The sequence below is a fragment of the Lynx rufus genome, unplaced genomic scaffold (assembly GCF_022079265.1).
Source record: "Lynx rufus isolate CCGP_SWC_20201006 ecotype Redwood Valley unplaced genomic scaffold, mLynRuf1.p SCAF_18, whole genome shotgun sequence".
Taxonomy (NCBI): domain Eukaryota; kingdom Metazoa; phylum Chordata; class Mammalia; order Carnivora; family Felidae; genus Lynx; species Lynx rufus.
In genome coordinates this window covers 10,149,586-10,173,282 of record NW_025814832.1, presented here as the reverse complement: position 1 = coordinate 10,173,282, position 23,697 = coordinate 10,149,586, and the positions used below count along the sequence as shown (strand labels likewise).

Below are 23,697 nucleotides of genomic sequence, written 5' to 3'. Positions count from 1 at the left end.
TCCCTCCTCCGCGCGGGGGCGGCGCAGAGCTGGAGCATCCGCGGGGTCCCGGGCACCACTGACCGCCTCGGGCAGCCGCGCGCTCAGCGGCTCCCCACGTGCCCGCGCCCCGTGGCGGGGCGGCGGCGAGATGGCGGCGCGTGTCGGCCTCCTGCTGCGCGCCCTGCCGCTGCTGCTGTGGGGCGGCCTGGACGCCCAGCTCGCCGAGCGCGGAGGCCAGGAGCTGCGCAGGGAAGCGGAGGTAAAGGATGTGTGCAGGGCGGAAAGGGAGCCGCGGGCTAGAGACCCCCCAGAACTTTGCAGTCAGGTCACCCAGCCGTCCCATCTGAGCCGGCAATCTGCACTACCCTCCCGGTGTCCGCGCTCTACACACTTGCACACAAAGAGTCTGGGGAACATTCTCCCCCGTGCCACGGCTGGGACCACCCAGGCACGCGGATCTGCATTGATTTTCCCGGACGGGGGAAGGAGGGAGCGACAAGATGGGACAGGCGGGCAACAACAGAGAGAGAAGTGGCCTCTGCACCCTAGTTTGACACGGACCTACTGCCCCTCACCGCCTAGGCTGGGGAGACTTGGCCATTCATTCATCCGATGCCCCGAGCCTTCCCAGAGGCTGCAAAGCCCCCCAGATTGGTGAGGTGGAGAGAGTACCGCTGACTGGCCAGGGACACAGGAGACAACACTGGCTTCCTGGGCTGGTGCTGCCACTGAGCCAGCGGCTTGTCAGCGCCCAAGCTCGGGACTAGTTTCATAACCTGTAAAATGGGCAAGAAAAGTATATATAGTCTCAAGGATTGCTTCTAAGGAGCTTTGGAACAGTGCTTCAGGACCGAATTTGACAAAGGGGGCAGAGAGTTGGAGGTGAGCCTTAAACACTTCCCATTTCACTTTCCTCCTTTTGGAATTCAGCTGCTTGCTGTAGATTGCACAAGGGGAACTTTTTGAAGGCAGGGGTGGGGCTCCACTTGGGGTATCTATTTTCCAGATAAAGGTGATTGTAATAATACATCAGTATCCATCTCTGTCTGTATTCGCAAGATTAGAACTGGGGTCTCCACTATTTTAAGAAGTTCTAATTTTTTTTTTTTTTTTTTGAGAGAGAGAACGTGCCTAACACAAGCGAGGGAGGGGGAGGGGCAGAGGGAGAGAGAGAGAGAGAGATCTCAAGCAGGGTCCACTCGGGGCTTGATCTCATGAACCCAAGATCATGACCTGAACCAAAACCAAGAGTCCATCGCTTAACGGACTGAGCCACCCAGGCGCCCCAAGGAGAAGTTCTAAGTTCTTGAGCCCAGTGCTCTGCCCTGAGACTCTTGCTCCCTAAGAGCTTCTTTCCTGTTCTGAAACTGCCAGCCAAGAAATTCTCAGTACCTCCCATTCCTCTTCCTAAGAAGAGGCATGCTGAATCTAGTAAACCTACAGAATGAAGAGGCCCCCATTGAATGGCTCTTCATCCCATCAGCCAGCTCCCATCACTATTCTGGAATATTTGGAAATTACCTTTATTTCAACAAGGGGGTCCTGTGTCAAACTCCTTCACCTGCTCCCCTTCCAAGCACTGGTCTCTTGTTCTGTGCTCTCTGCTTTTGCATGTTTGGGAATCACTGTGTTTCACTAAATTTTGAAACTTACAACATCAAGTGCACAGTTCTCATGGCCCCAGGAGAAGGCTTCTGTCTACCAAGCCAAGTCCTATTAAGAGTCCCGCCCCACCTCCCCCAAAGTCTGGGTCCCAGACAATCCTTGGCAGGAGAACAGAGACAATATCTCTGCCGCCCATGCCTGTGGTGGCCCCAGATGGAGAGAATTTTATCTTGGGGTGTGCTTGGGAAGCATAATACTAAGCAGATTGGGTCTCTTGCAGTCTATTTAACATAAATTGGGGGAAGGGGATTTTTACCTCGGAGAACAAGAAATATTTTAAATGTATAAAAAATCCTGGAAAAGTGTAATGGGTGTGTATGCATCTTTATATGCCTAGGCATGTACATATGTATGTATATATAATGCAGATTGGGGGGTGTGAGTGTGTCTGTATGAGCTTCTGTATATGGTCAATTGCATCAGCTTCAGTGTCAGACAGACCTGTGTTCAAACCATAAGTGAATCATTTAATCTCTATGAAGTTTTCTTCTCCGTACAGAGGAGGTTAATAATAAATGCCTATTTCGTAAGACTGCTATGCGGCTTCGTTGAGATAATGTATATAAAATGATCAACACAATGCCCAGTCCATAGAAAGCAGTCTATAAAAGGAAGTTGCTTTCAATATTGTTGCTGTTATTATTTATCTTTATCATTATTTTAGAGAACAGATTAAAGTCCTGGCTTGGTGACTTAGCTCTCCTAGAACAATAACACAGGGCAAAATATGTGAGGCAACTATTTTCAGCATCGGACAAGAGGCAGCACAAGGCTATAATTCCTAAGAGATGGTGTTGCAGTTACTATGGCTACGTTATAAATGACCCCAGAACTTAGTAAAGTCAAACAAACATTTATTATGTTCATAGACACTGTGGGTCAGAATTTCAAACAGGGCACATAAGAGCAGCTTGTCTTTGTTCTACAATGTCTGAGGATGGGATCATCTGAAGGCTCGCTGGCTGTCAACTGGGGGCCACGATTTTCTCCTATGGGCCCATCCACATGGTTTCTCCATGTGGGCTGGTTTGGGCCCAAATGTGGTGGCTGGGTCTCCAGGATGAGTGTGCTGAGAGACAGAGAGAGGGCAGAAGTCCTATCCTCTTTATGACTGAGACTAGGAAGTTGCACAGCATTGCTTCTGCTGCACCCCATCAATCGGCTGGAGCAGTCACAAGCTCCAGATCAAGGGGAAGGAACACAGACTGGTGGCAGGAGTGTTGAAGTCATTGTAAGAAGAGCATGGGAATGTTCTTATTGTTGTGGTCACTTGGGGAAATACAACCATCCACAGAAGGGAACCACACAAAGTGAGCCCCGTGATCACCCTGGCTCTTTGCTCAGGTATAATTCCCTGACTGCGGTACAGAGCTAGACCCCCAAACAAAGCACAACACTCCTGCTGAGCTTGTGGGCAAAGTTCAGAATTCAGGACCGAGAAGGAAAAAAAGAATAAAAACCAGCTGTGTGATCTTGAGCTAGTCCCCTCACTTCTCCAGGCTACAGTTTCCTCCTTTGTTAAAATGAGGGAGTAAAATTTCTTAAATGACTCTCCCAGAGCTAACATTCTTTAGCTTTGGTATGTTTGTGTGCCAGTGCCTGTATGGGTGCGTGAGTGTGTGTCCATTTCATCTGCCTGCGTGTCCGTGTCTGTCTGTGTGCATGTGTCTGCATTCCCATTCCCATGTCTCCGTGTTTATCCCTGCGTCCTGTGTGCATGGCTGTATGTGTCCCTTGTATGCATACAAAGTAATAAAGTCGAGGGTTTTCCAAAGTGGGCTTTGCCTAGGAGGAGACTGACCTCTCACAAAGCTACATTATGAACAAGTTCATTGTTGCCCACTTGGGAAAACTAGGGCTGCTTACGAGACACTAGTGAGCAGGAAGGGCCTCCACTGCTGAGTTGCAGGATTGAGAGTTAATGAATGACCTCATCACCTCGGACCCCCTCCTGATCCCAATCAGGCCCTACTCTGTTTTTGGGTGACACAGACTGTCCCAAGGGATCTACCTACTGTGCTGTACTTGGACCTTCTTTAAAACACCCAGGTGGTATGTCCAAGACCTGCCTTCCCCTTGGTGGTCTATGCATATCTGCATAGCTACTCCCATTGTGTCAGTACAATAAGGGGCTGGCTAGTTCATTTCTCCAGGGAAACATTGGAGCTTCTGTGGAGTCTCCACCCCCAGATGCAGTGTCTGTTTCTCATACCCCAGAGCTATTCATTTGGCTTTTTGTGAGTCAGAAGCCCAGAAGCCCGGGCGTGGAAGCCATTCCTCAGCTCAGCTCAGTGACTCATGGGTGCAGGGTAAATAGAGGCTCTCAAGGGTCCCAGAGAACCGTGAGTTGGTGGAAAAGCAGTAGTCAAAACAGTAGAAAACCAAGAAATCTAGCAAAAGCTGGGTGGTGGAAGCAGGAACATAGCAGCAAGATAGGTGGACAACTCTGGTTAGAGGATGATTTCATGCCCTAAATTTAGCCCTGCAATCCTAGTGAGGACCATTCAGTATGATTATTTGGCGTTAGAAGAAGTACAAGAGGGGTCTGGGTGGAGACTGACCAGCTAATTTTTTCCAACTTCCTTAAGGATGCAAAATGAAAGAAGCGGGGAATACAGCAAGAGATATCAAAGCTACTCCCAGACAGAACTTTGTGAATATGAGACTAGGGACAAGGGAAAGAGGGGGGAGAGGCAGGGAGTCAGAGGGAAGGGGAGACTTTGCCCAAAATAAAGGGAAAGGGTCTGAGCTGGTCCGACTGCCCTGGGGCCTTCCGTAGATTCCAGGAGCCAGAGAACAAAGGCAAAGCATCCCGGAAACATGTTTGTCTTTGGGAAGGAACATGCTTGAGTCCTGATGAATGAATACCTGTAGCTTGTCAGAAGACCTGTTTGGGGTGTGATGGGAGATGTGATCCCAGCTTCTATTGAAAGCCAGAGTCCACCACCTAAACATCTTCTTTCCTCTGCTCTGCCCCTGAACCTGCTTGCAGAAGAGGTGGGAGGAATCCAGCTAGAAACATCCCCAGCTTTGCCTTTTTCTCATTTAAGAATTGTCTCCCCAGTGGAGAGAGCAGGTTGGAAGCTTTGCCTTTAGTTTTAAAGCTTCTGAGTCACTTGTTTGAATGTCAAATAAGACATCCAGGGATAGGTAGAGGGGATCTGAACTCACTTAGGATCCTCTAGCAAGGCACTGCTTGCTCTCCTAAGACTTTCTTTCCCCATCTTTAACATGGGATTAGCAACACCCATCCTGCCTATGTTCTTGCAAGGTGATTCTGAAACTCAAAGGTGGAAACCCCTTAAAAGCTCTGCACTAGTCAAGGACTCACTGTGTTCCTGATTACCAGAAAATATTTTTATTTCTAGAACATGCCAAGGCAGAACACCAACTATCATCCCTTGCATCTTGACTTGGTTAATAGTGCTCAAGATGTATTGAATGACAAAGACAATCACAGAGTCACTCTGGAAAGAATGAAATCACAATGAAAGGTGATACGAGATGAAATAAGTCACAGGTAAAGCAACATGGTTTCTGCATAAGCTTGCCATTTTGCAATTTAAAAAGTCTTGGTCTCAGTTTTGCTCCTGCAGTTCTTTGATACTGAGGGTATCACGGCCACTCTTTAGATGTAAGACTGGGCCCTGCCCTTCCTAGACTTACCTAACACAGTTCCTTTCTAGCAACAACTCTCTGTGACTATAGCGGGGGACACAACGTTTTTAATGGGGCAACTACCATAAAGCTCTCCCAAGGCATCTACTTACTGGATTTTTACCACACTCCTGTGAGAAACCTAAAGCATTCTTACCCCCATGTCACACTTTGAGTCACAGAGAGGTTAAGTAACTTTGTCATAGTTCACGTAGCTAATCAGTTACAGAGGCAAGGTCATGATGGTAGATTAAGGTGGAGTACATTTTAGCTCTAATTCAACTCTCTCATTCTATAGAAGAAGAAACTGAGGCCCAGAGAGGCACAGAACTTGCCTAAGGACACACAGTTCTTAGTAGCAAAGGAATAAAACTCAAGACACAGCCCAGTGCTGTTGCCCTGCCAGGCCAGTGACTCAGAATTCTCGACTCAGGCCTCAATTCATTTTGCTACACCTCATTGCTAGTCTTGCCTTGATACAAAATGACCAGAATTTCCCCATCCCTCAAGCACTAAAGGGGCTGGGCTCTACACACCCTCCCACGGCAAGTCAGGACAGACGCAAGGCTAGAACCCCAGAGTTCCAATTCCACTCAGTTTCCTGGGTCCCAGGGAGAATCATTTTCATTTTACCCAGACACCACAGCCCCTCCCAGGACTTCTTAGAGACGACTCCCCGGGGAAGCGGCCCCAGCCCTGAGCAAGTGGGTGAGGCAGGTTGTCACAAGCTTCTAGGTCTGGGCAGGGTGAATCACGGAAGGGCACAGTCCTCCGCCTTCCTCTCTGCTCAGTTCAAGCGTTGGGATCTGCAGGAGAGAGGATGGGTGGAGAACAGGGAAAAGAGAAAACGTGGTGTCTGGAACTGCAAGGCTGAGAGGAGCTGCCAGGACACAGCCTCCATGGGGGTGACCCCAAGTGGAGCTCAGGGGGTCCCTAAGAGATCCCAGGAAAAGCCCTAGGAAAATGACAGCCCAGAAGGGAAATGACACCTCCAAGGTGTTAGTGATCAAGCTGGAATGAGAACAGGAGCTCCACCTCCTAGTCCTGTGTCTCTTCCTGGGATCCCTTGGCCACACTGTCACCTGCCCCACACCCCTGCTCTTTATCCCATGCAGACAGGGCATTTCTGTCACCTTGGCAGGCAAAAACTGAGGCTTGGCAAATGGGCTCACAGAAGAGAGTTAGGGGACAACACCCAGGGATGTGGCTCTGCCTCCTCTCTGCAGGACTTTAGAGCCCTCAGCACTGAGGACATGAAGGGGCCCCTTCCTATATGTAATTTTAAAATGTTCATATTAAAAATATTAATGTTCATGGGGCGCCTGGTGGCTCAGTTAGTTAAGTGTACAACGTGGGCTCAGGTCGTGGGCTCAGGGTTCGTGAGTTTGAGCCCCATGTCAAACTCTGTGCTGGCAGCTCAGAACCTGGAGCCGCCCCCCTCTGCCCCTCCTCCCTCGCTTGTGCACTCGCTCTCCCTCCCCCCCTCTCTCTCTCTCTCTCTCGTAAATAAACATTAAAAAATTAATGTTCATATTAAAAATAAAATAAGTACAAGGGAATCCTTAAGTTCTGATCATTGCTATTATAATATTTTAGTGCTTTTATGGAAATATAGAATGTCAAATTCTTAAAATTTATTTTTCCCATTCCTTTGGTGTCTCTTGGCCTGGTCACGTGCTCACACAGCCTCCTGGGAATTCAGCTCTGGCTTGCAACCCGCAGGGTCCCAGAGACCAGTCAGGAAGAGAGGCCCAGGATTTCCTCTCTGAAGGACCCCTAAAAAAAAAAAAAAAGGCCTCCACCCCCATCCTGCCCTCCACACCACCGTGCCTGCCAAAGTACCAGGCGCGGCAGCCCAGCCAGGAAACAGGAGACGCCGCTAGTCAGTACCCCCTCCCTTCTCCTGCACTGTCCAAGGCCTCATAGTTCCAGAACCAGAGCCAACTTTCTGATAAGGGCTGGGCGGGTTTGCGGGGAGGAGCACAGGGAGTGCCAGCTTGTTAGCCTGTGACCCAGCCTCTCCCAAGTCACTCGGCAAATCTGCTTCTAAGGGACATTGATTTCCTGGCTTCCTTTAGAAAGCCTGGCTGGGCACCTGGGGCACCTGGGTGGCTCAGTCGGTTAAGCATTGAACTTCAGCTCAGGTCATGATCTCATGGTTTGTGGGTTCAAGCCCCGCATCGGGCTCTGTGCTGACAGCTCAGAGCCTGGAGCCTGCTTCAGTTTCTGTCTCCCTCTCTGTCTGCCCCTCCCCACTCGTACTCTGTCTCTCTCTATATATAAAAAATAAACATAAAAAAAATTTTTTTAAAGCCACTCTATCCATCCTCACCAAGGGAAAGGGAGGAGGCAAGGAAGAGAACAAGGTACCTAGCTGGGGTGAGGCAAGTCTAAGATAGAGCACCTGAATGGAGAACAGAGGTGTAACTGCCTTGTTCAGAGCGTTCGTTTCCCATCTTGTTAGATGGGTTACATTCCAAAAGTCTGTTAGGTTTCTACTAAGGTAAATCAACTAGATCAACTGTTCATTGAGTATTTACTATGCACGCTAGATGTCCGTTGCTTTACTTCATCCTTCTGAGAATCCTTTGAGGCTATTCTTGTTTTCACATTGTGGGTAAAGAAGCAGAGGCTCAGAGATGTTAAGTAGTTTGTCCCTGGCCACCCAAAGTCAGGGTCAGGAACAGATGCTTGATTCCAAGCCTGGTGGCTAGTCCATGATGCCACACTATTTTAGGCAATACATAGTCTCCAGATTAAGCCACTAGAACCCCTTTAATCCATTATGCATCCCCAAATAGTATACATTTGGAAAGAGAAAAAAGAAAATAGTACTGAAACTCTAATAAATTAGTGCAGAAAAATAATCAAATGGACTTGGGGAGTATTCTTTTGTCTAGAATAAGGGTTCCTTATAGGAACCCTTTATTGAGAAGAGGATGTGGAGGTCGCTGAAGGCGGGTATAATGAAATTCACAAAACAGAGGCTGGATACTTGCAAAGGCTTAGGAACTTGCCCATCCTGGCTCTTAGTGTCTCATTTCATTCTCTGTTTGCACTTTTTCCTTGAAACAGCAGCTGTGATTGGAATTAACTTAAGAAATACAGCAGGAGCTCCTGGGTGGCTCAGTCAGTTAAGTGCCAACTTTGGCTCAGGTCATGATCTCGAGGTTCATGAGTTCAAGCCCCATCAGGCTCTGTGCTGATAGCTCGGAGCCTAGAGCCTGCTTCAGATTCTGTGTCTCCCTCTCTCTCTGCCCCTCCCCCTCCCCCGCTCATGAGAGCACGTGCACACTCTCTCTCTCCCTTAAAAATAAAATAAATATTTAAAAAATTAATAACAATAAAAAAAGAAATACAGCAAAGAGGAGCACCTGGGTGGCTCAATCCGTTAAGCATCCAACTCTTGGTTTCAGCTCAGGTCATGACCTTGCAGTTCGTGAAATTGAGCCCCACATTGGGCTCTGTGCTGACAGCACACAGTCTGCTTGGGATGTTCTCTCTCCCTCTCTCTCTGTCCCTCCTCCCCTGCTCACTTTCTCTCTCTCTCTCTCTCTCTCTCTCAGAATAAATAAACCTAAAAAAAAAAAAGAAATATAGCAAAGAAAAGTGAGTGAGAGAACAAGGAAGACAGAAAATTATTTCCATATAGGTAACACAGCAAGGAGGGTAAAATTGGAGACACAATGTGTGTCTGCATAAGAATTAAGCAGCTGAGGTGACATTTCTTTTAATCCATTGATGAGGCTTTAGCAGTGACAAGGGCAAGCAGGGAGCCAAGTGCATCGTTTCCCAGAAGGGTAGGGCTGGTGATAGGTAAGGACAGTGAGTCACACGCTTCTCTCCACTGGCCTCCAAACACGTGGCTGCAGGGAGAGCAACTTCCAGGTGTGTGAGGACAGGCAGTGGGTAACAGGCATTTGGGCCACAAGATGTTCTCCAGTTACACTAATTTCCCCAGAGGATCACATGCAGCTGTGATATCATAGTGGTCACATCATCTACATGCTGGAAGATTCTAGCTTTTCCCCTGAGCTTCAGGATCATACAACCAGGGCCGCCTGACATCTGAGTGTTCATCTTTGTCCCAACCACCCCCATCTGTTCCCCCCCTTGGTTTCCTCATACGGTCTATAGCATCGCCATCCAAGGCAAAACTTGAAGAGCCATTCTGGATTCCTCTCTTTCTTTTAAAAAAAAAAAAAATTTTTTTTGTGTTTATTCATTTTTGAAAGAGAGAGACAGAGCGCAAGCAGGGGTGGGGCGGAGAGAGAGGGGGACACAGAATCCAAAGCAGGCTCCAGGCTCTGAGCGGTCAACACAGAGCCCAACGCAGGGCTCGAACTCATGAACCATGAGATCATGACCTGAGCCGAAGTCAGACGCTCAACCGACTGAGCCACCCAGGCGCCCCCAGGATTCCTCTCTTTCTTTCATTCCCCACAATTAACCCATCATCAAGACCCAAATAAAACTCCCATTTCCTACCTTGGTGACAGTCCTGCCTCTCCCTGTGGCCTCATCCCACATCCTGCTTCTTCACACTTCTGTGTTCCAGCCTTCCTTCCGCTCCTTGGACACAGCAACATCGTTCCTAGCTCAGGGCTCTGCATTGGCTGTTCCTCTGCCTGGAATACCCTTTCCTACCTCATTGCATGGCCAGCGACTTCTCATTCTTTAGGGCTCACATCAACTATCAGCTCTTCAGATGGCCCTTCTCTGACCTGGTGGTCCTTCTCTGACCTGGTCCTTCTTCCTCCTGGTGGAAAGTTTCTATTTAAGTTATTCTCCATCACATCGCCCAGTTTCTTTTCTTTATAGCACCAAAAGTGCCCCCTTTACTTGTTATCTGGGTTTCTATTGTCTGTTTCTATCCACAAGTGTATAAGCTCCTTTAGGGGTATCTCGCTGACCATTGCAGGGTACCTAGTACATTGTATGAATTAACAAATGAATGCATGAAGACAGAGTGTTGCAGGTTCCTTTTTTTTTTTTTTTTAGTGTTTATTTATTTTTGAGAGAGAGCACGTGCACAAGCGGGGGAGGGGCAGAGAGAGAGGGGAACAGAAGATCTGAAGCAGGCTCTGTGCTGACAGCAGAGTGCCCGATGTGGGATTCGAGCCCACGATCCACGAGATCATGACCTGAGCCAAAGTCCAATGCTTAACCGACTGAGCCACCCAGGCACCCCATGTTGTAGGTTTCTAATTCAAAAAGATGTATTTAAATCATCTCTACACCCAGCGAGAGACTCAAACCCACAACCCTGAGATCAAGAGTAGCATGCTTCTCTACCTGCACCAGCCAGGCACCCCCCAAAACGACTTTCCTAAGGAGCCAAATTTTTAGACAAACCGTAGAATTGAGAGCAAGTGCATTTGTTGTTCATAGGGCCTTAAATATATATGGCGGGTTGGGGGGGGGGATGGGATTGTTTAGGAAGAAGCCAGAATTAGAAAGGGAATTAATTCCCAATCCAGGCGTGACAAAGCCCGCAGGTGACCAGCCCAACTTCTGATCAATACAGGGCAACTCCCTGAGCATCTGGGTGGCTCAGTCGGTTGAGCATCCAACTCTTGATATGGGCTCAGGTCGTGATCCCAGGGTCATGGGGTATAGCCCCGCATCGGGCTCTATGCTGAGAATGGAGCCTGCCTGGGATTCTCTCTCTCCCTCTCTCCCTTGCCCCTCCCCACCTCTCAAAAAATAATAATAATTCGGGGCAGCTCCCTAGAGAGGAGAGATGCTTCAGGAGCAGAGTTGAGGCATATGAACAGTGTATATTTATATTTATAATAGCTACTCTATATGGACCCCTCCTAGGTGACAGGCACTGTGTTGAGTACTTTGTATTCACTATTGTGATTAAGCCTCACCAAAAAGCCTGTAAGTTATGTACTATTTCTAAGCCCCTTTTACAGATAAGAAACCTGTGATTTACAGAAATAGCTTGCTAACTGAGATTAAAACTCAGGCTGACGTGACTCCAGAGCCCCTAACTCCACTGTGCCGCATGCCCTGCTGTGATTGCTGACCATGCGGTGAAATATGCTGGGTGGGGACTGCTTGGCCAGTTTGAGAATGAAGGACACTAATGTTCAGAAATATTGAGTGACTTGCCCAAGACCGTCAAGTTAGTCAGTGGTGGCCAGGAACTGAGTCTATATCCTTCTGACTTTGGTCCCAGGACTCCTTCCCCTTTGTTGAGATGAAGGTGAGATTGGGCATGATATATGTGCCACTGAGTCTCAGAGACCAAGGGAGGGGAAAGGATGCCACACCATGGGAAGGCTGACACTCCTCTCTCCCCCAGGCATTCCTGGAGAAGTACGGATATCTCAAGGACCAGGTCCCCCAAGACCTCACCTCGACAAGATTCAGCAATGCCCTCAGGTAGGATGGAGGGATGTGGGGAACTTGGGGGTGCTGGAGGGCAAAGCTTGGGTAGCCTCCTCCATCTTCCTGGGAGGCTGGCCTCCCACCTGTGTCCAAGGGCCACACTCCATGGCTCCCTCCCTTCTCTGTCCCCAGGGAAAGCTCCCTGCCCTCACCTCCACCCCCCACCCTTGCTCTGTGACCCTTTATCTCAATTCCTCCTGACAGAGAGTTCCAGTGGGTGTCCCAGCTGCCCATCAGTGGCGTGCTGGATACTGCCACCTTGCGCCAGATGACACGGCCCCGCTGTGGGGTTGCAGACACAGACAGTCAGGCGGCCTGGACGGAGAGGATCAGTGCCTTGTTTGCTGGACGCCTGGCCAGAATGAGGCGGAAGAAACGCTTTGCAAAGCAAGGTGAGTGAGCCCTGTTTAAATCTAGCTGAACTGGGATTCCTCAATACCTGGAAGCCCCGTGGCCGGAGAAAAACCCAGTTCAGCCTCCAAGCGGCTTTGTCTGTAAACTCTTCCCTAGGGCGAGAGAGGGGTGAGCAGTGGGTAAGCAGTGGGTGAGCAGGACCCCTCAACTAGAGGGCCGTGTTTGTGAACACAGACATTTAAATCAGAATTACACCCACGTCGATGAATTTTCATTGGGCACATATTTTCCAGAGCAAATCCCATCAAGCCCTCCATCAGTTGGTGATGCAGGGCAGTTCAACTGTTGCCAACATTTTGCTTTATAGTGTCCCAAAGTTATTTTCGTCAGATTCCATGCCTTTTTCACAAGAATTCTTCAAAAAAGATGTGACTTATTGATCAATTTTATTTTGTCTACAGCACATTTTAACAGCTTTATTGAAATATAATTCACATACCGTAAAATTTACCCGTTTAACAAGTACAATTCAGTGGGTTTTAGTATATTCGCAGAATTGTGCAACCATTACCACCATCTAATTCCAGAACATGTTCATCACCTCAAAGAGAAACCCCATGCTCAGTAGCAGTCACTCCTCCTCCCCCTCCCCTCCCCCCTACCTCCTATCCCCTCCCCACAGCCCCTGGCCACAGGAAATCTACTTTCTGTTCCTAGTAGAACAGATTTGCCTCTTCTGGACATTTCATCACAGCTCATCTTACACACCACAGTTTCTGCTATTGTGATTTTCCTTTTGTAGTTTTGTTTTTATCTTTCCTTCTCCTCCTCTTTCTCCTTTTTGTCCAAATGCAATCTTCCAGGGGTCAAAAGTTACAGATCTAAGATTTATGAAGATTTGATTACTTCTAGCAATAATTCATCAATAACAGGTTTTACTGTGTGTGGTTTTAACATCTTGTTTGTACTAATTTTCTCTGATCGATGTTGGCAGTTCTTAAGATTTCCAACAAGATAGGCTTGTTCAGTCAGGCTTTCATCTACAATTGAGTTTACCATGAGCACTCTGGGTCATTGCCTTTTTTAATTTGCATTAACCACTTTCGCCGACGATATCTGTTATGAGCAGATCAGGAGGCACATAGGTCGTTTTTATTTCTTAGCTAATCCAGAAGGAAGTCATGGGTGGCTCCCCTTAGCTACTGGAGGATGGCAGCTATGGGGGCCAGACTCTGGGCTCCAGACATCCTTGGTGTTGACCTGTTCTGCATCCCACTGTGTTTCTGAACAGGCAAGGTGGAACGGAGGCGCAGCCTTCCTGGAGCTGGGGCTCTGGGTTCAGCAGTGTGTCACTGCTCCATTTCCTCACCCAAGACCCAGGCCCTTTCTGCCTGCAGAGTAGAGATGGGCCCTGACCACCCAGGGGAAGGGGCTTGCGGTGGAGGGTGGGGGCAGCCCCAGACACAGTCTCAGCATGCCACCACCAGGTTAAAGGTGGTCTCCCAGAGAACTGGGACGATGCCTCCTGGGCATCCAGGAGCAGTAGGGAGACTTCCTTCTGGCGACATTTTCTCATGCCTTCTCAAGGGAGTATCTGAATCCAATGGAGTCCATTTGTCGCTGTTTAATTTGGAGCCTCCATCTGGGACAGAGATTCAAGCTAAGGCATCTCCCAGGCAGGTGGCCTTGTCCTGCCAGCCTGGCCCCATGCCACTGTCTGACACTGACCCCTGGTCCAGACAGCAGTGGCCAAGTTAGGCAGGGACTGTCCCTCTTGCTCACAGCGTGACCCGAAGAAGCTTGACATCCTTTATCCCCTAGGGGAAGAGGTTCCCTAGAAAGGAGCTGTATGCTTGGTAGGCACTGAACACTTCCTATGTTTTCCTTAGGAAAGAAAATGTAATAATAACAGTTGACCCTTACTGAGCATTTATGATGCGCCAAGCATGGTTCTAAATGGATTAACTCACTTAATCCCATAACAACCCTATGAGATCGGTGCCATTTATCCTCATTTTACAGTTAGGCAAACTAAGGGACAACGAGCTTGGGGAACTTCCCCAGGGCCACATGGCCAGGGTGTGGCCAAGCCTTCTTGTCATTGGGAGGACTGAGTGAGATTCCACATGTGAAAAGCCCCAGAACATGGGCAGGTGCTTTAAAAATGATGTGGATTTCCAGGCCCATGACTGTCTATTCTGTGAAGAATGCTATGCTGACAAAGTCGGGTTCAAGGGTACGATTACCGGACAAAATATAGGATGTCCAGTTAAATTTGAATGTCAGATGGACAAAAAATAATTGTTTTGTTCTCACTTTTATATTAAAAGAATTATTTGTTGTTTATCTGACATACAAATTTAACTAGGTGTTCCATATTTTTAATTGCTAAATCTGGCAACCTCATTCTGAATGTCTGGTCCCCTCTGTGCCTGCAGGGGAGATTTTCAATCCCCCTTGGTCCTTCATGGAGCTGGTGGGGGGTTGGGGCTGGTGGAGGTTGGGGGGCAGGGCACAGGGGTGAATCTGGTGGGGGTGGAGGGGATACAAGGGTGAATCTGGTGGGGGTTGGGGAGGCACAGGGGTGGATCTGATGGGAGTTGGGGGACATAGGGGTGAATCTGGTGGGTTTGGGGGACACAGGGGTGAATCTGGGGTGGAAAAGGAAGGAGAAGTGAATGGATATTTACTGAGCACCTACCATACGCCCAGCAGCTATATGTTGCCATTTCATTTGCCATTTCATTTTTACCAGAAACAAGTCTTATAAATTGCACTTTGCAAATAAGGAAACTAAGGTTTGGAGAGATTCCATAATTTGCTATGTAAGGTTATAAGTAGAAGTACTAGGATTCCAACCCATGCTCTTTCCTCAGTATCCATTGACTGTTGGACGTCAGGACTCCAGGGTCCTCCCCAACGAGGTGTCTGCACTCCTCCTGGTGTCCTTTACCTTTCCTCTTCCCTTTTGGATTTTGGAGCAAGGGTGTGGGGGATGCACTGCCAGGTGCTTCTGTGGCCTACAAGTCGTTACAGGATCCAGCCTTGCCTGGCCTGGAGTTCAGGATGGGGCCGGAGGCGGCCAGCCTGCTCTAGGATGGACAGAGGGCTCAGGCTGCTGGCCAGGGCATTCCTTCCTTCCTGGCGGGCACACCAACAACCCCTCCCAAGAAAAATTAGCCATTTTCTTCTCTCAGTCCTGTTCCTGTTTGTCCTCCCCATCCTCCCCAAAACACATGCACACACACACACACACACACACACACACACACAGATTCAGAGGATTTTTATCCTGTGAGCTGTCACCTTCCCTGGCTACCTACAGTGAGAGAAGTGCCCACCCTCTCCCTTTCTTGTCCAGGGAGTAAGCCCCCCCTCCCCCACCATTGGCAAAGAGGCAGAAGGAGCTGCCTCACACTTCTAGAAGCTTGAAGGTGGGCGGGGAGAGTCTGGGGGTCAGTCATCCACAGCGAGGTGTGGAAGTGCCCAGCACCAGCCAGTCCAGAGCCCTCTGAGGCACCTCTGGACCCCAGACCTTCCCTCTGCCTTTCTTTTCTCCCTCCCTTCCTAAGAATCCCTCCCTCTTCCCTCCCAGAGGCTGGGTCACTGGCTGGGAGGGGTTGGGTGGCCGCCAGGCCAAACAGGCCCAGGGAGGCAGCATTGCCTTGAATGGAGCTTGGCTCAGGGTGGGAGAAAAGACCCGCCCCTCCCCCACTTCCATGGGGGATGAAGGGGGGCGCGGGGGAGGGAAAGGGCATTCAGCTCCTCTGCTCTCTACCACCCTCCCTTCCATCTGGAGAATTTCAGCTCATGCAGAGCCCCTGTTTTGACTGAAAAGAGCCATGTTTACACAAATGTACAAGCCCTGAGTCTTAGCAAATGTGCCTGCTTACCTGTGTAGTATAGTGGAAAGTGCACAGTGTCAGATGTCAGGGCCTGGGCTCAGGGCCTAGCTTGGCTACTCACTCATTCTGTGACCCTGGACAGGTCCCTTCCCCCTGGTCTCAGTTTCCCGAGAACACAGCAGAGAGGTTGGTAAGGAGATGGCCAACCTTCCATGACTTTAGCCCTCTTCCCCAGTTTGGGCAAGGACTTCCCCAAGACAGAAGGGCAGCAGGTCTGAATCTTCAGTTGTTCCTCCAAGGAAAGAGAGGGCTGTGCTCACTGGCCTGGCCACCTCCTTGTCACCCGTACATCAGGAATTCTGGTCCATTTGGGAAACTGGGGCCCCCAAAATAGCATGATACCTGTGCACTCCCTGGGCCCATGAGGTCTGCCTCTGAGCTGTGAATCTTCCACCACCTGGGGTCACCATCTCAGCCCCTGAGCTTACAAGGCTCAGAAATAATCTGTGAAAAACTCGGGTTCTGGACCTTCTAAGCACCCTGGTCCTGGGTGTGTGGTGAGCTGTAGGGGGTTGACCTGAGGCTTGGGCAAGAGTCCAGAGTCTTAGGCCTAAGGGAGGAATTACAATTCTGGGCAAAGGAATAGAAACTCGTAACTAAGTGGAGATGGAAAAATTTCTCTCTGTCAGTGAGTGACAAAACACACCCTTTGTTCTTATTTGTTTTCACCTCCGAGCTCTTGAGAGTCCCTGAGGAAGTGGGGGGTGGGGGCTAGGGGTCAGGGAAAGACGCTAATAAATGGGTCTTGGTAGCTTCTCTGGCAGCAGGCCTGAGGCACTGGAACGGGAGGGGCAGGTGGGCCTGAAGAGTAGAGAGGAAGAAGGGCTGAGAGGGGGTCACAGCTGTGGCCCCGGTGGCCCCATCTTTCCTCCAGCCCCTGACACAGTAGTCAGGGGTAGGGATTTGTCGCCAGCAAGAGGTGCAGACTTGTTTTCAGGCTCAGCCCAGGCTGTGGGGAAGAAAAAGACCCCAGACCAGAGAGTCCTTCAGGTTTTGGGGGCTCTTCCTGGGCAGAGATCACATTTTCCCCGGGGACCTCCCCCGACTAAGCCACTAGACCGGGGACTCTCCAGGACAAAGGTAGTCCTGTGTGCAAGAGAGCAGTGTCTCCCCAGCCAGATGGGATCTTCCCAGGGCGAGGGCTGTGCCTTTCTTGCCTTCACATCCAGGACTCCCTGGACAAGGGCCTGTCTCCCCATCATACGGGTCCCCGGGGACCAGCACCAGGTTCTGCAGGCAGGTATGACTGATGTGGCCTCTCTGGCTGGCAGGCAGCAAGTGGTACAAGCAGCACCTCTCCTACCGCCTGGTGAACTGGCCACAGCACCTACCCGAGCCGGCGGTTCGCGGGGCTGTTCGAGCTGCCTTCCAGCTGTGGAGCAATGTCTCGGCGCTGGAGTTCTGGGAGGCCCCAGCCACAGTCCCCGCTGACATCCGCCTCACCTTCTTCCAAGGGGACCACAACGACGGACTGGGCAACGCCTTTGATGGCCCAGGTGCTGACACAGAGGCTCTCTCTCCCATGGCAGGAGGGGAACCCGGTAGAAAAGGCTGTCTGGGGAGGGCAATGGAGCCTAAACTCTCGCTTTGGCCTTGACCAAGCTGCATTCCCTTTTAAAGAGCTCTCAGGCTCCTCATCTATAGAATGGGAACAATGGTTTCTGTCCAGTTGTGTGCCACATGGCTGAAAGGACAGCCAGATGAGCTTCTGCATGGAAAGTGCTTTGCAAATTCCAGAGTATTTTCTGGGAGAATCTTCTGAGGTCCCGTCATCCATCCTCTGCTTCTAGAGAGCCCCATGCCTCTCCTGTCCTCCAAACATGGATATTCTCCAGACCAACACCCTGAAAACACCCAGAGGCCACCGCTACCCCATTCCTACCCTCCCTGCACCCACTACCACAGTCACTGCCACAGGGCAAGAGGCATTCTACCCCCTACCTGTCACGGAAGTGCTTCCCATTCCCACAGCCCAGACAGTTCTCCTGTTTGCCCCCAACCTAAAGGCAGTTTAAACTGCTCTCCTCCCATTCTGCCCAACACTGGCCTTCAGAACCTGAACGCAGGCTCCCTGTGCATCTCCTCCTGCTAATGAGGGAAGGAGACCTGATCAGATCCCTTCATGGTGGGGACTTGAGACCTTGCGTGGCCTGGGCAATAGGGCCCACACCTCCCTTACACTCCTCTGCTTCCCAACAAGCCCACTCAGAGCAAAGCCAACATCCAGGCCCTGCTGGTGGTACCCAGGGCAGGACTGGGAGAAATCTAAGCTTTTCAGGAATCCACATGTAACACATACATATCCTTACATGTGAGTCACTTCACCCATGATATCTACATGAGATGTTTATGCCCACACCCAGGTGGGGTCCGGTGGCTAAGAGGGTTCTGGACTGGGAGAAAGCTCTCTGATTTAGAAGAGGTGCTTTGTCTTCTTGAGTTTAGGCCTTCTCCCTCTGAAACCTGTCATCTGTCTCCCAGGATTACTGGGAGAATTGAATGGAAAGGGCTAACATTGCTCGAGGCATATTCAAAACAGGAGGCATGTATTCCTCGTACACACAGCCCATTCCCCACACTCCCTGCGGTTCTCCTTTAATGGCAGGCATTCCCCGTTGGCCTGGGCCCCAAGAAGGCAACGCTGGAAGCACCCTCAGCAGGCTTCTAGGCCAACATCATCACTGCGCAGTTCACTGACCCCTGTCCCTGCAGAAAGTGAACTGTGAACCGTGAGGTCCTGGGAACTGCATGACTGATAAGCTCCCTCTGGGGCATGTCACAAGCTTGAACATCACTGATCCAGCTCACTCCCTCTGCTCACTCCTACTACAACCTGGCAGGTAGAGACCCACAAAGGGGCCCCGGCAGAAGAAGGCAAGAACACAAAAATATATATACTTTTAATTAAAGATACTATACACACCCATACACATATCCAGCACCCAGATCAAGAAACAGTACCAACATCCGTAAGGTCTCATCATGCCCACCTCTGGGATAACCACTACACCTATTCCCATATCTTTTTGAAAATAATTCCTATGCAGCATTTATTACGGGCGAGGCACTAAATATTATACGTAACACACACATATACCACATCCCTCTTTAATCCTCAGCATAACCCCGTGAGGAAGAAGCTCATTATCATCATTCCCATTTCAGATCAGAGGGGGTGCTACTTGCCCAAGGTCACACAGCTAGAAAATAGTGAAACCAGGATAGAAGACCAGGCAGTTTGGTCTCATGCTGTGTGTATACCACGCTGCCTCTTAGGCGCCTCCACCCCATAGCCTCGCCATCAGTTCACCGCTCCACAGTTCAGCCTCTGACAGACGTCGTTAGGAGGGGAATTATGCAGCAGAAGACAGCCACACCCACCCTTTGGCCCCTGCGCGGGACGGTGGAATTTGGGGGTGTCGCGGGCGGGTGGCTCCCCCTGACCCTCTGCGCCGCCTGCAGGGGGCGCCCTGGCGCACGCCTTCCTGCCCCGCCGTGGCGAAGCGCACTTCGACCGCGACGAGCGCTGGTCCCTGAGCCGCCGCCGCGGGCGCAACCTGTTCGTGGTGCTGGCGCACGAGATCGGCCACACGCTCGGCCTGGCCCACTCGCCCGCGCCGCGCGCGCTCATGGCGCCCTACTACAAGAGGCTGGGCCGCGACGCGCTGCTCAGCTGGGACGACGTGCTGGCGGTGCAGGACCTGTATGGTGAGCCCCCGCCGCCCCGCCGCCCCGCCTCCGGGGCCTGGACGCCCGCGCTGCAAGCCGGCCTCCCCGCCACCGGTCCCTCTCGATCCGGAAGCCGCAGGCTCCCCTCAAATCCCAAAACCTTCGCCCTCCTGCTGTCCCCCATGCCTGGCCTCTCGATCCCGACTAGGTCCCGCGCCGCACAGCCTTCCCTTCCATGCAATTCCGGATTCCCGCCCAGCCCCGGTCTTGGCAGTTCCTCTCGCATCCCTGCCCAGTCACCCAGACCCAGCCAGGGGTCCCGCGTCTTCCCCCATGCCAGCCCTCGCTCCCGCTCCGCTTGCTCCCCCCCAGCCTCCCGCGTCGCTGACGCTGGTGCCCACTTCCCTCCAAGCCTGGGCCTCTGCCTGGAGGTAGACTCAGACGAGGTCTGCTCCCCAGGATGAACTGACCAGTGCTGCCCCCCAACCAGGGCTGTCCTCCCTCAGAGCGCACGGTGCGTGGGCAGGGCCGAGAGCCCATGCCATTCGTGCTAAGCAGCTGCTCTTGGGCAGAGCATTTACCCTCTGGGAGCCCTCAGTTTCACCTTCTGCGAGATAATAACTGCTTACCTCACAGGCGGTAGTACTAGTGGCCGTGAACTTCTCTTGTACCCTAAGAAACCTACACAAACAGCTGCTATTTCATGGATGTATATTACCGGCCAGTCACTTAACATGCAATACACTCACGACATAAGTATCCTTTTGTCCACTGAGGAGGAGAATGGGGCTCAGAAAGGTTAGAACACTTGTCCAAGGTCACACAGCTAGAAAGCTGTAGACCCAGACGCAGGAGCTGGTGCCAAATTCTAAGCTTGTTGGACTCTGCCTCAGTCTCCTAAGTGAAATAGTGTTGTAATTATTATAATTGCTGTAACTATCACAGCCTGGGCCCCCAAACCATGTCCTCATGCCATCTGTGTTGCCCAGGACTCAGGGAAGAGAACCTTCTGCCCTTCTTAGTGCCAAACTCTTGTTTGGTCCCCCACTCCAACGGGTCCCTCTCTCCCAGACTGTTGAGCAGAAGAGAGGACTTTTGAGTTTAGTGCTGTGGTTAATACCAACAACCAAGGACCATTCTTAACCCACCCCCACCCCCACTCTCCTTCCCTGCCTCTCATACCAGATAAAGATGAAAGGAGCCAAAGGGGAGGTCTTGAGCCCTCGACACCCGCCCCAACCCGTGTGTGTTCTCTCCCTCTTCTCTCCTTCCCCGTGAAGGGAAGCCCCAGGGGGGCTCAGTGGCCATCCAGCTCCCAGGAAAGCTGTTCACTGACTTCGAGGCCTGGGACCCCCACAGAACACAGGGAAGGCGCCCTGAAATTCAGGGTCCTAAATATTGCCATGCTTCCTTCGATGCCATCACTGTAGGTAAGATGGTCCCACGTGTGCCTCACTTCCTTTTTCCTTCCTCCCCCACATCTCCAGGGGTCTCCAGAGCTGGAATACAAGGTGGGGTTATGAATAATAAAATCCAGAAATCCCAAGCCACAAGCATCCTGCAGGGTAGCAAGCCCACACCAAGCAAAACCCTGCTTCGTCCTGTGCACTTCCCTCTGTCCCTGCTGAGCAGGCCACATCTTCTCTCCTCTGCCTGGGAAGCACCTTCCCTGGAAGGAAGGCAGGAGGCCAATGGTCACTCAACTCTCTTGTCTCCGCACAGATGGGCAACAGCGACTGTACGTTTTTCAAGGAAGCCACTTCTGGGAGGTGACACCGAATGGCAATGTCTCTGAGCCACACCCACTACAGGAGAGGTGGGCAGGGCTGCCCCCCCACATTGAGGCTGCTGCAGTGTCACTGGATGATGGGGACTTCTACTTCTTCAAAGGTACCAGCCCTGGGGCAGATGAGAAAATTGAGGCCTAGAGAAGGGAGGTGTTCTGTCCAAGGTCAACAGAAGGGAGGAGTCTCAATTCCAACCTGAACCTGTGACCCCAGGGACCTCTACTAGGAGGTTCCTTCAGTGATGGGTTGGGGGGCGTGGGTGTGGAGGTTGTTCCAGAGAGAGAGGGTGGGAGAGCTGCAGAGAAGAGTCTAGAAGGGGAACAGAGAACCACTCCCAAGCTCTGCAATCCAGCGGAAAGTCCTACCTCCTTGGCATCCTGGCTGTGTAAGGTTGGGCCTGTCACTTAACTCTCGGACTTGAATTTCTTGAATGAGGAAAATAATCCCTCAGGTTTTTTGGGGAAGGAGAATTCAAACAGCATGATGTCTGAGGAGTGTGCAGTATATTGAGTAGTTTCATTCATCCATCAAATATTGAATGTCTTGTATGCATTAGACACTGTTGGAGGGGTTACAGCTACAGTAGTGAACAAAACAGAAATCCCTGCCTTCATAGAACTCTGTAGAAAAGATGGTGACTGGCCTTCCTGATAGTCCACTCCCTACCCAGGGAGGGGCCTGCTTCCCGCCTCCCAGGGATGGGTTCCCACAGTGCCCTCTGCCCTCTGCTGACACCTGCTGGAGATCTAGGCCACAACAGTCCCTCCGTACTGGGTGTAACGAATTATTAGTGCTGTGTGATCCATTTTGATTATCACAAATACTAACCACCTTGGGCTCTAGGATGAGGGGGAGCAGGGGAATGGGAGGACACAGGTGAGGTGGAGGACCAAAGGGTGAGAGCCACCCGCTCACCCTGGCTCTCCCGATGCCCTACAGGGAGCCGATGCTGGAGGTTCCGGGGCCCTAAGCCAGTGTGGAGTTCACCACAGCTGTGCCGGGCAGGAGGCCTGCCCCGCCACCCAGACGCGGCCCTCTTCTTCCCTCCTCTGGGTCGACTGATACTCTTCAAGGGTGCCCGCTACTACGTGCTGGCCCGAGGTGGACTGCAGGTGGAGCCCTACTACCCCCGAGGCCTGCAGGACTGGGACCGTGTCCCTGAGGAGGTCAGTGGCGCCCTGCCCCGGCCCGACGGTTCTATCATCTTCTTCAGAGATGACCGCTACTGGCGCCTTGACCAGACCAAACTGCAGGTGACAGACTCGGGCCGCTGGGCCACAGAGCTGCCCTGGATGGGCTGCTGGCACGCCAACTCGGGGGGTGCCCTATTTTGAAGACGCCCCCACCTCTTAGTGAATTGATGCCCTATGGCCAACGTGTGTCCCCTGCCCCAGGGGCAAGCCCTGTCTTGGAAGCCTCTGAGCCTCCCTGCAGAAGACCAGACCACGTCTGCATCTGTTCCCTGAAGAATGTGCTCTCAAGACATTGAACTTTGTGGGATCAATCCAAGCAGAAGCCAAAAAGGGTCTCAAACCTTTCCCCAAAGGACTTTCCTCCCTAAGCCTTGGGGATTTTGTTCCTTCTGCTAAAGGTGCACTTCCTGTCCATGAGGCCGTGGCACTGGGCAACCGGGGAGGATGTAAAACTCCATGGAGAGGTTGCGACCACTTGGCAACCTCTCCTTCCCCTCAGGACCTCCTGGCTCAGTTCTTGGAGAATTGTCTTAAATGAGAGGCCTCACCTCCAGGAAGCTTGGGTGGGTTGGGTACAAGGATTTCCAACCTCAGAGAGCCTTGGGTGGGAGGGAAGGGGGTGGTTAGGACCCAGAGCAAGAGGGAGACTGATGCAGGCCTGCTGGGCCTGACTTTTGGTGGGGGGTGGGGAGGCTGGAATAAAGAGGTGCCCCGCCCCAGCTTCTGGGCCTGGAGGTGGGCATCAATCTTCCTTGGGATGGTTGCCAGTGAAGAACAGGTGGGGCACGAATGCTGGAGAAGCTGGAACCATGTTCTTTCATCCAAGCCAAGACTTGTGTGTGAGTAGTTGCGATGCGGAGAGGGGGCCTGAAAAAGCAACATGTCCCTGCCCTCCCTTACCCCCCAGGCCAGATGGAGAGTCATGGGTGGCAAGGAGAGGACAGGGGCCTCTCTGGAGGGCTGCTCTGCTGCAGGCGCTGGGGTCTCTGCAGGCTGGGGGAGGCCTGGTACTCACAATGGCCCCATTCTTCGGGCCACACACGCAGCATTCCAGGAGCTCCTGCTGGCTGGCCAAGAATAGCTGGG

General features: G+C 51.4%; 1 protein-coding gene across 1 annotated transcript; it reads left to right on the top strand.

Annotated features, from left to right (window-relative positions):
- Window positions 1-130: 130 nt before the first annotated feature.
- On the top strand, window positions 131-22,752 carry MMP28 (matrix metallopeptidase 28). Its single transcript, XM_047080397.1, has 8 exons — window positions 131-241; window positions 11,618-11,697; window positions 11,908-12,095; window positions 17,234-17,458; window positions 19,425-19,670; window positions 20,912-21,061; window positions 21,354-21,521; window positions 22,358-22,752. The coding sequence occupies exons 1-8, from the start codon at window positions 131-133 to the stop codon at window positions 22,750-22,752; spliced, it is 1,563 nt and encodes a 520-aa protein (XP_046936353.1).
- Window positions 22,753-23,697: the final 945 nt, after the last annotated feature.

What these genes read in the sequence shown, in the direction of transcription:
- MMP28 (XM_047080397.1), top strand. Translation starts at nt 131, where the DNA reads ATGGCGGCGCGTGTCGGCCTCCTGCTGCGCGCCCTGCCGCTGCTGCTG. An exon ending in GGCGGTGCAGGACCTGTATG is followed by an intron (nt 19,671 to 20,911) that starts GTGAGCCCCCGC and finishes TTCCCCGTGAAG; the next exon opens with GGAAGCCCCAGGGGGGCTCA. An exon ending in GGACTTCTACTTCTTCAAAG is followed by an intron (nt 21,522 to 22,357) that starts GTACCAGCCCTG and finishes GATGCCCTACAG; the next exon opens with GGAGCCGATGCTGGAGGTTC.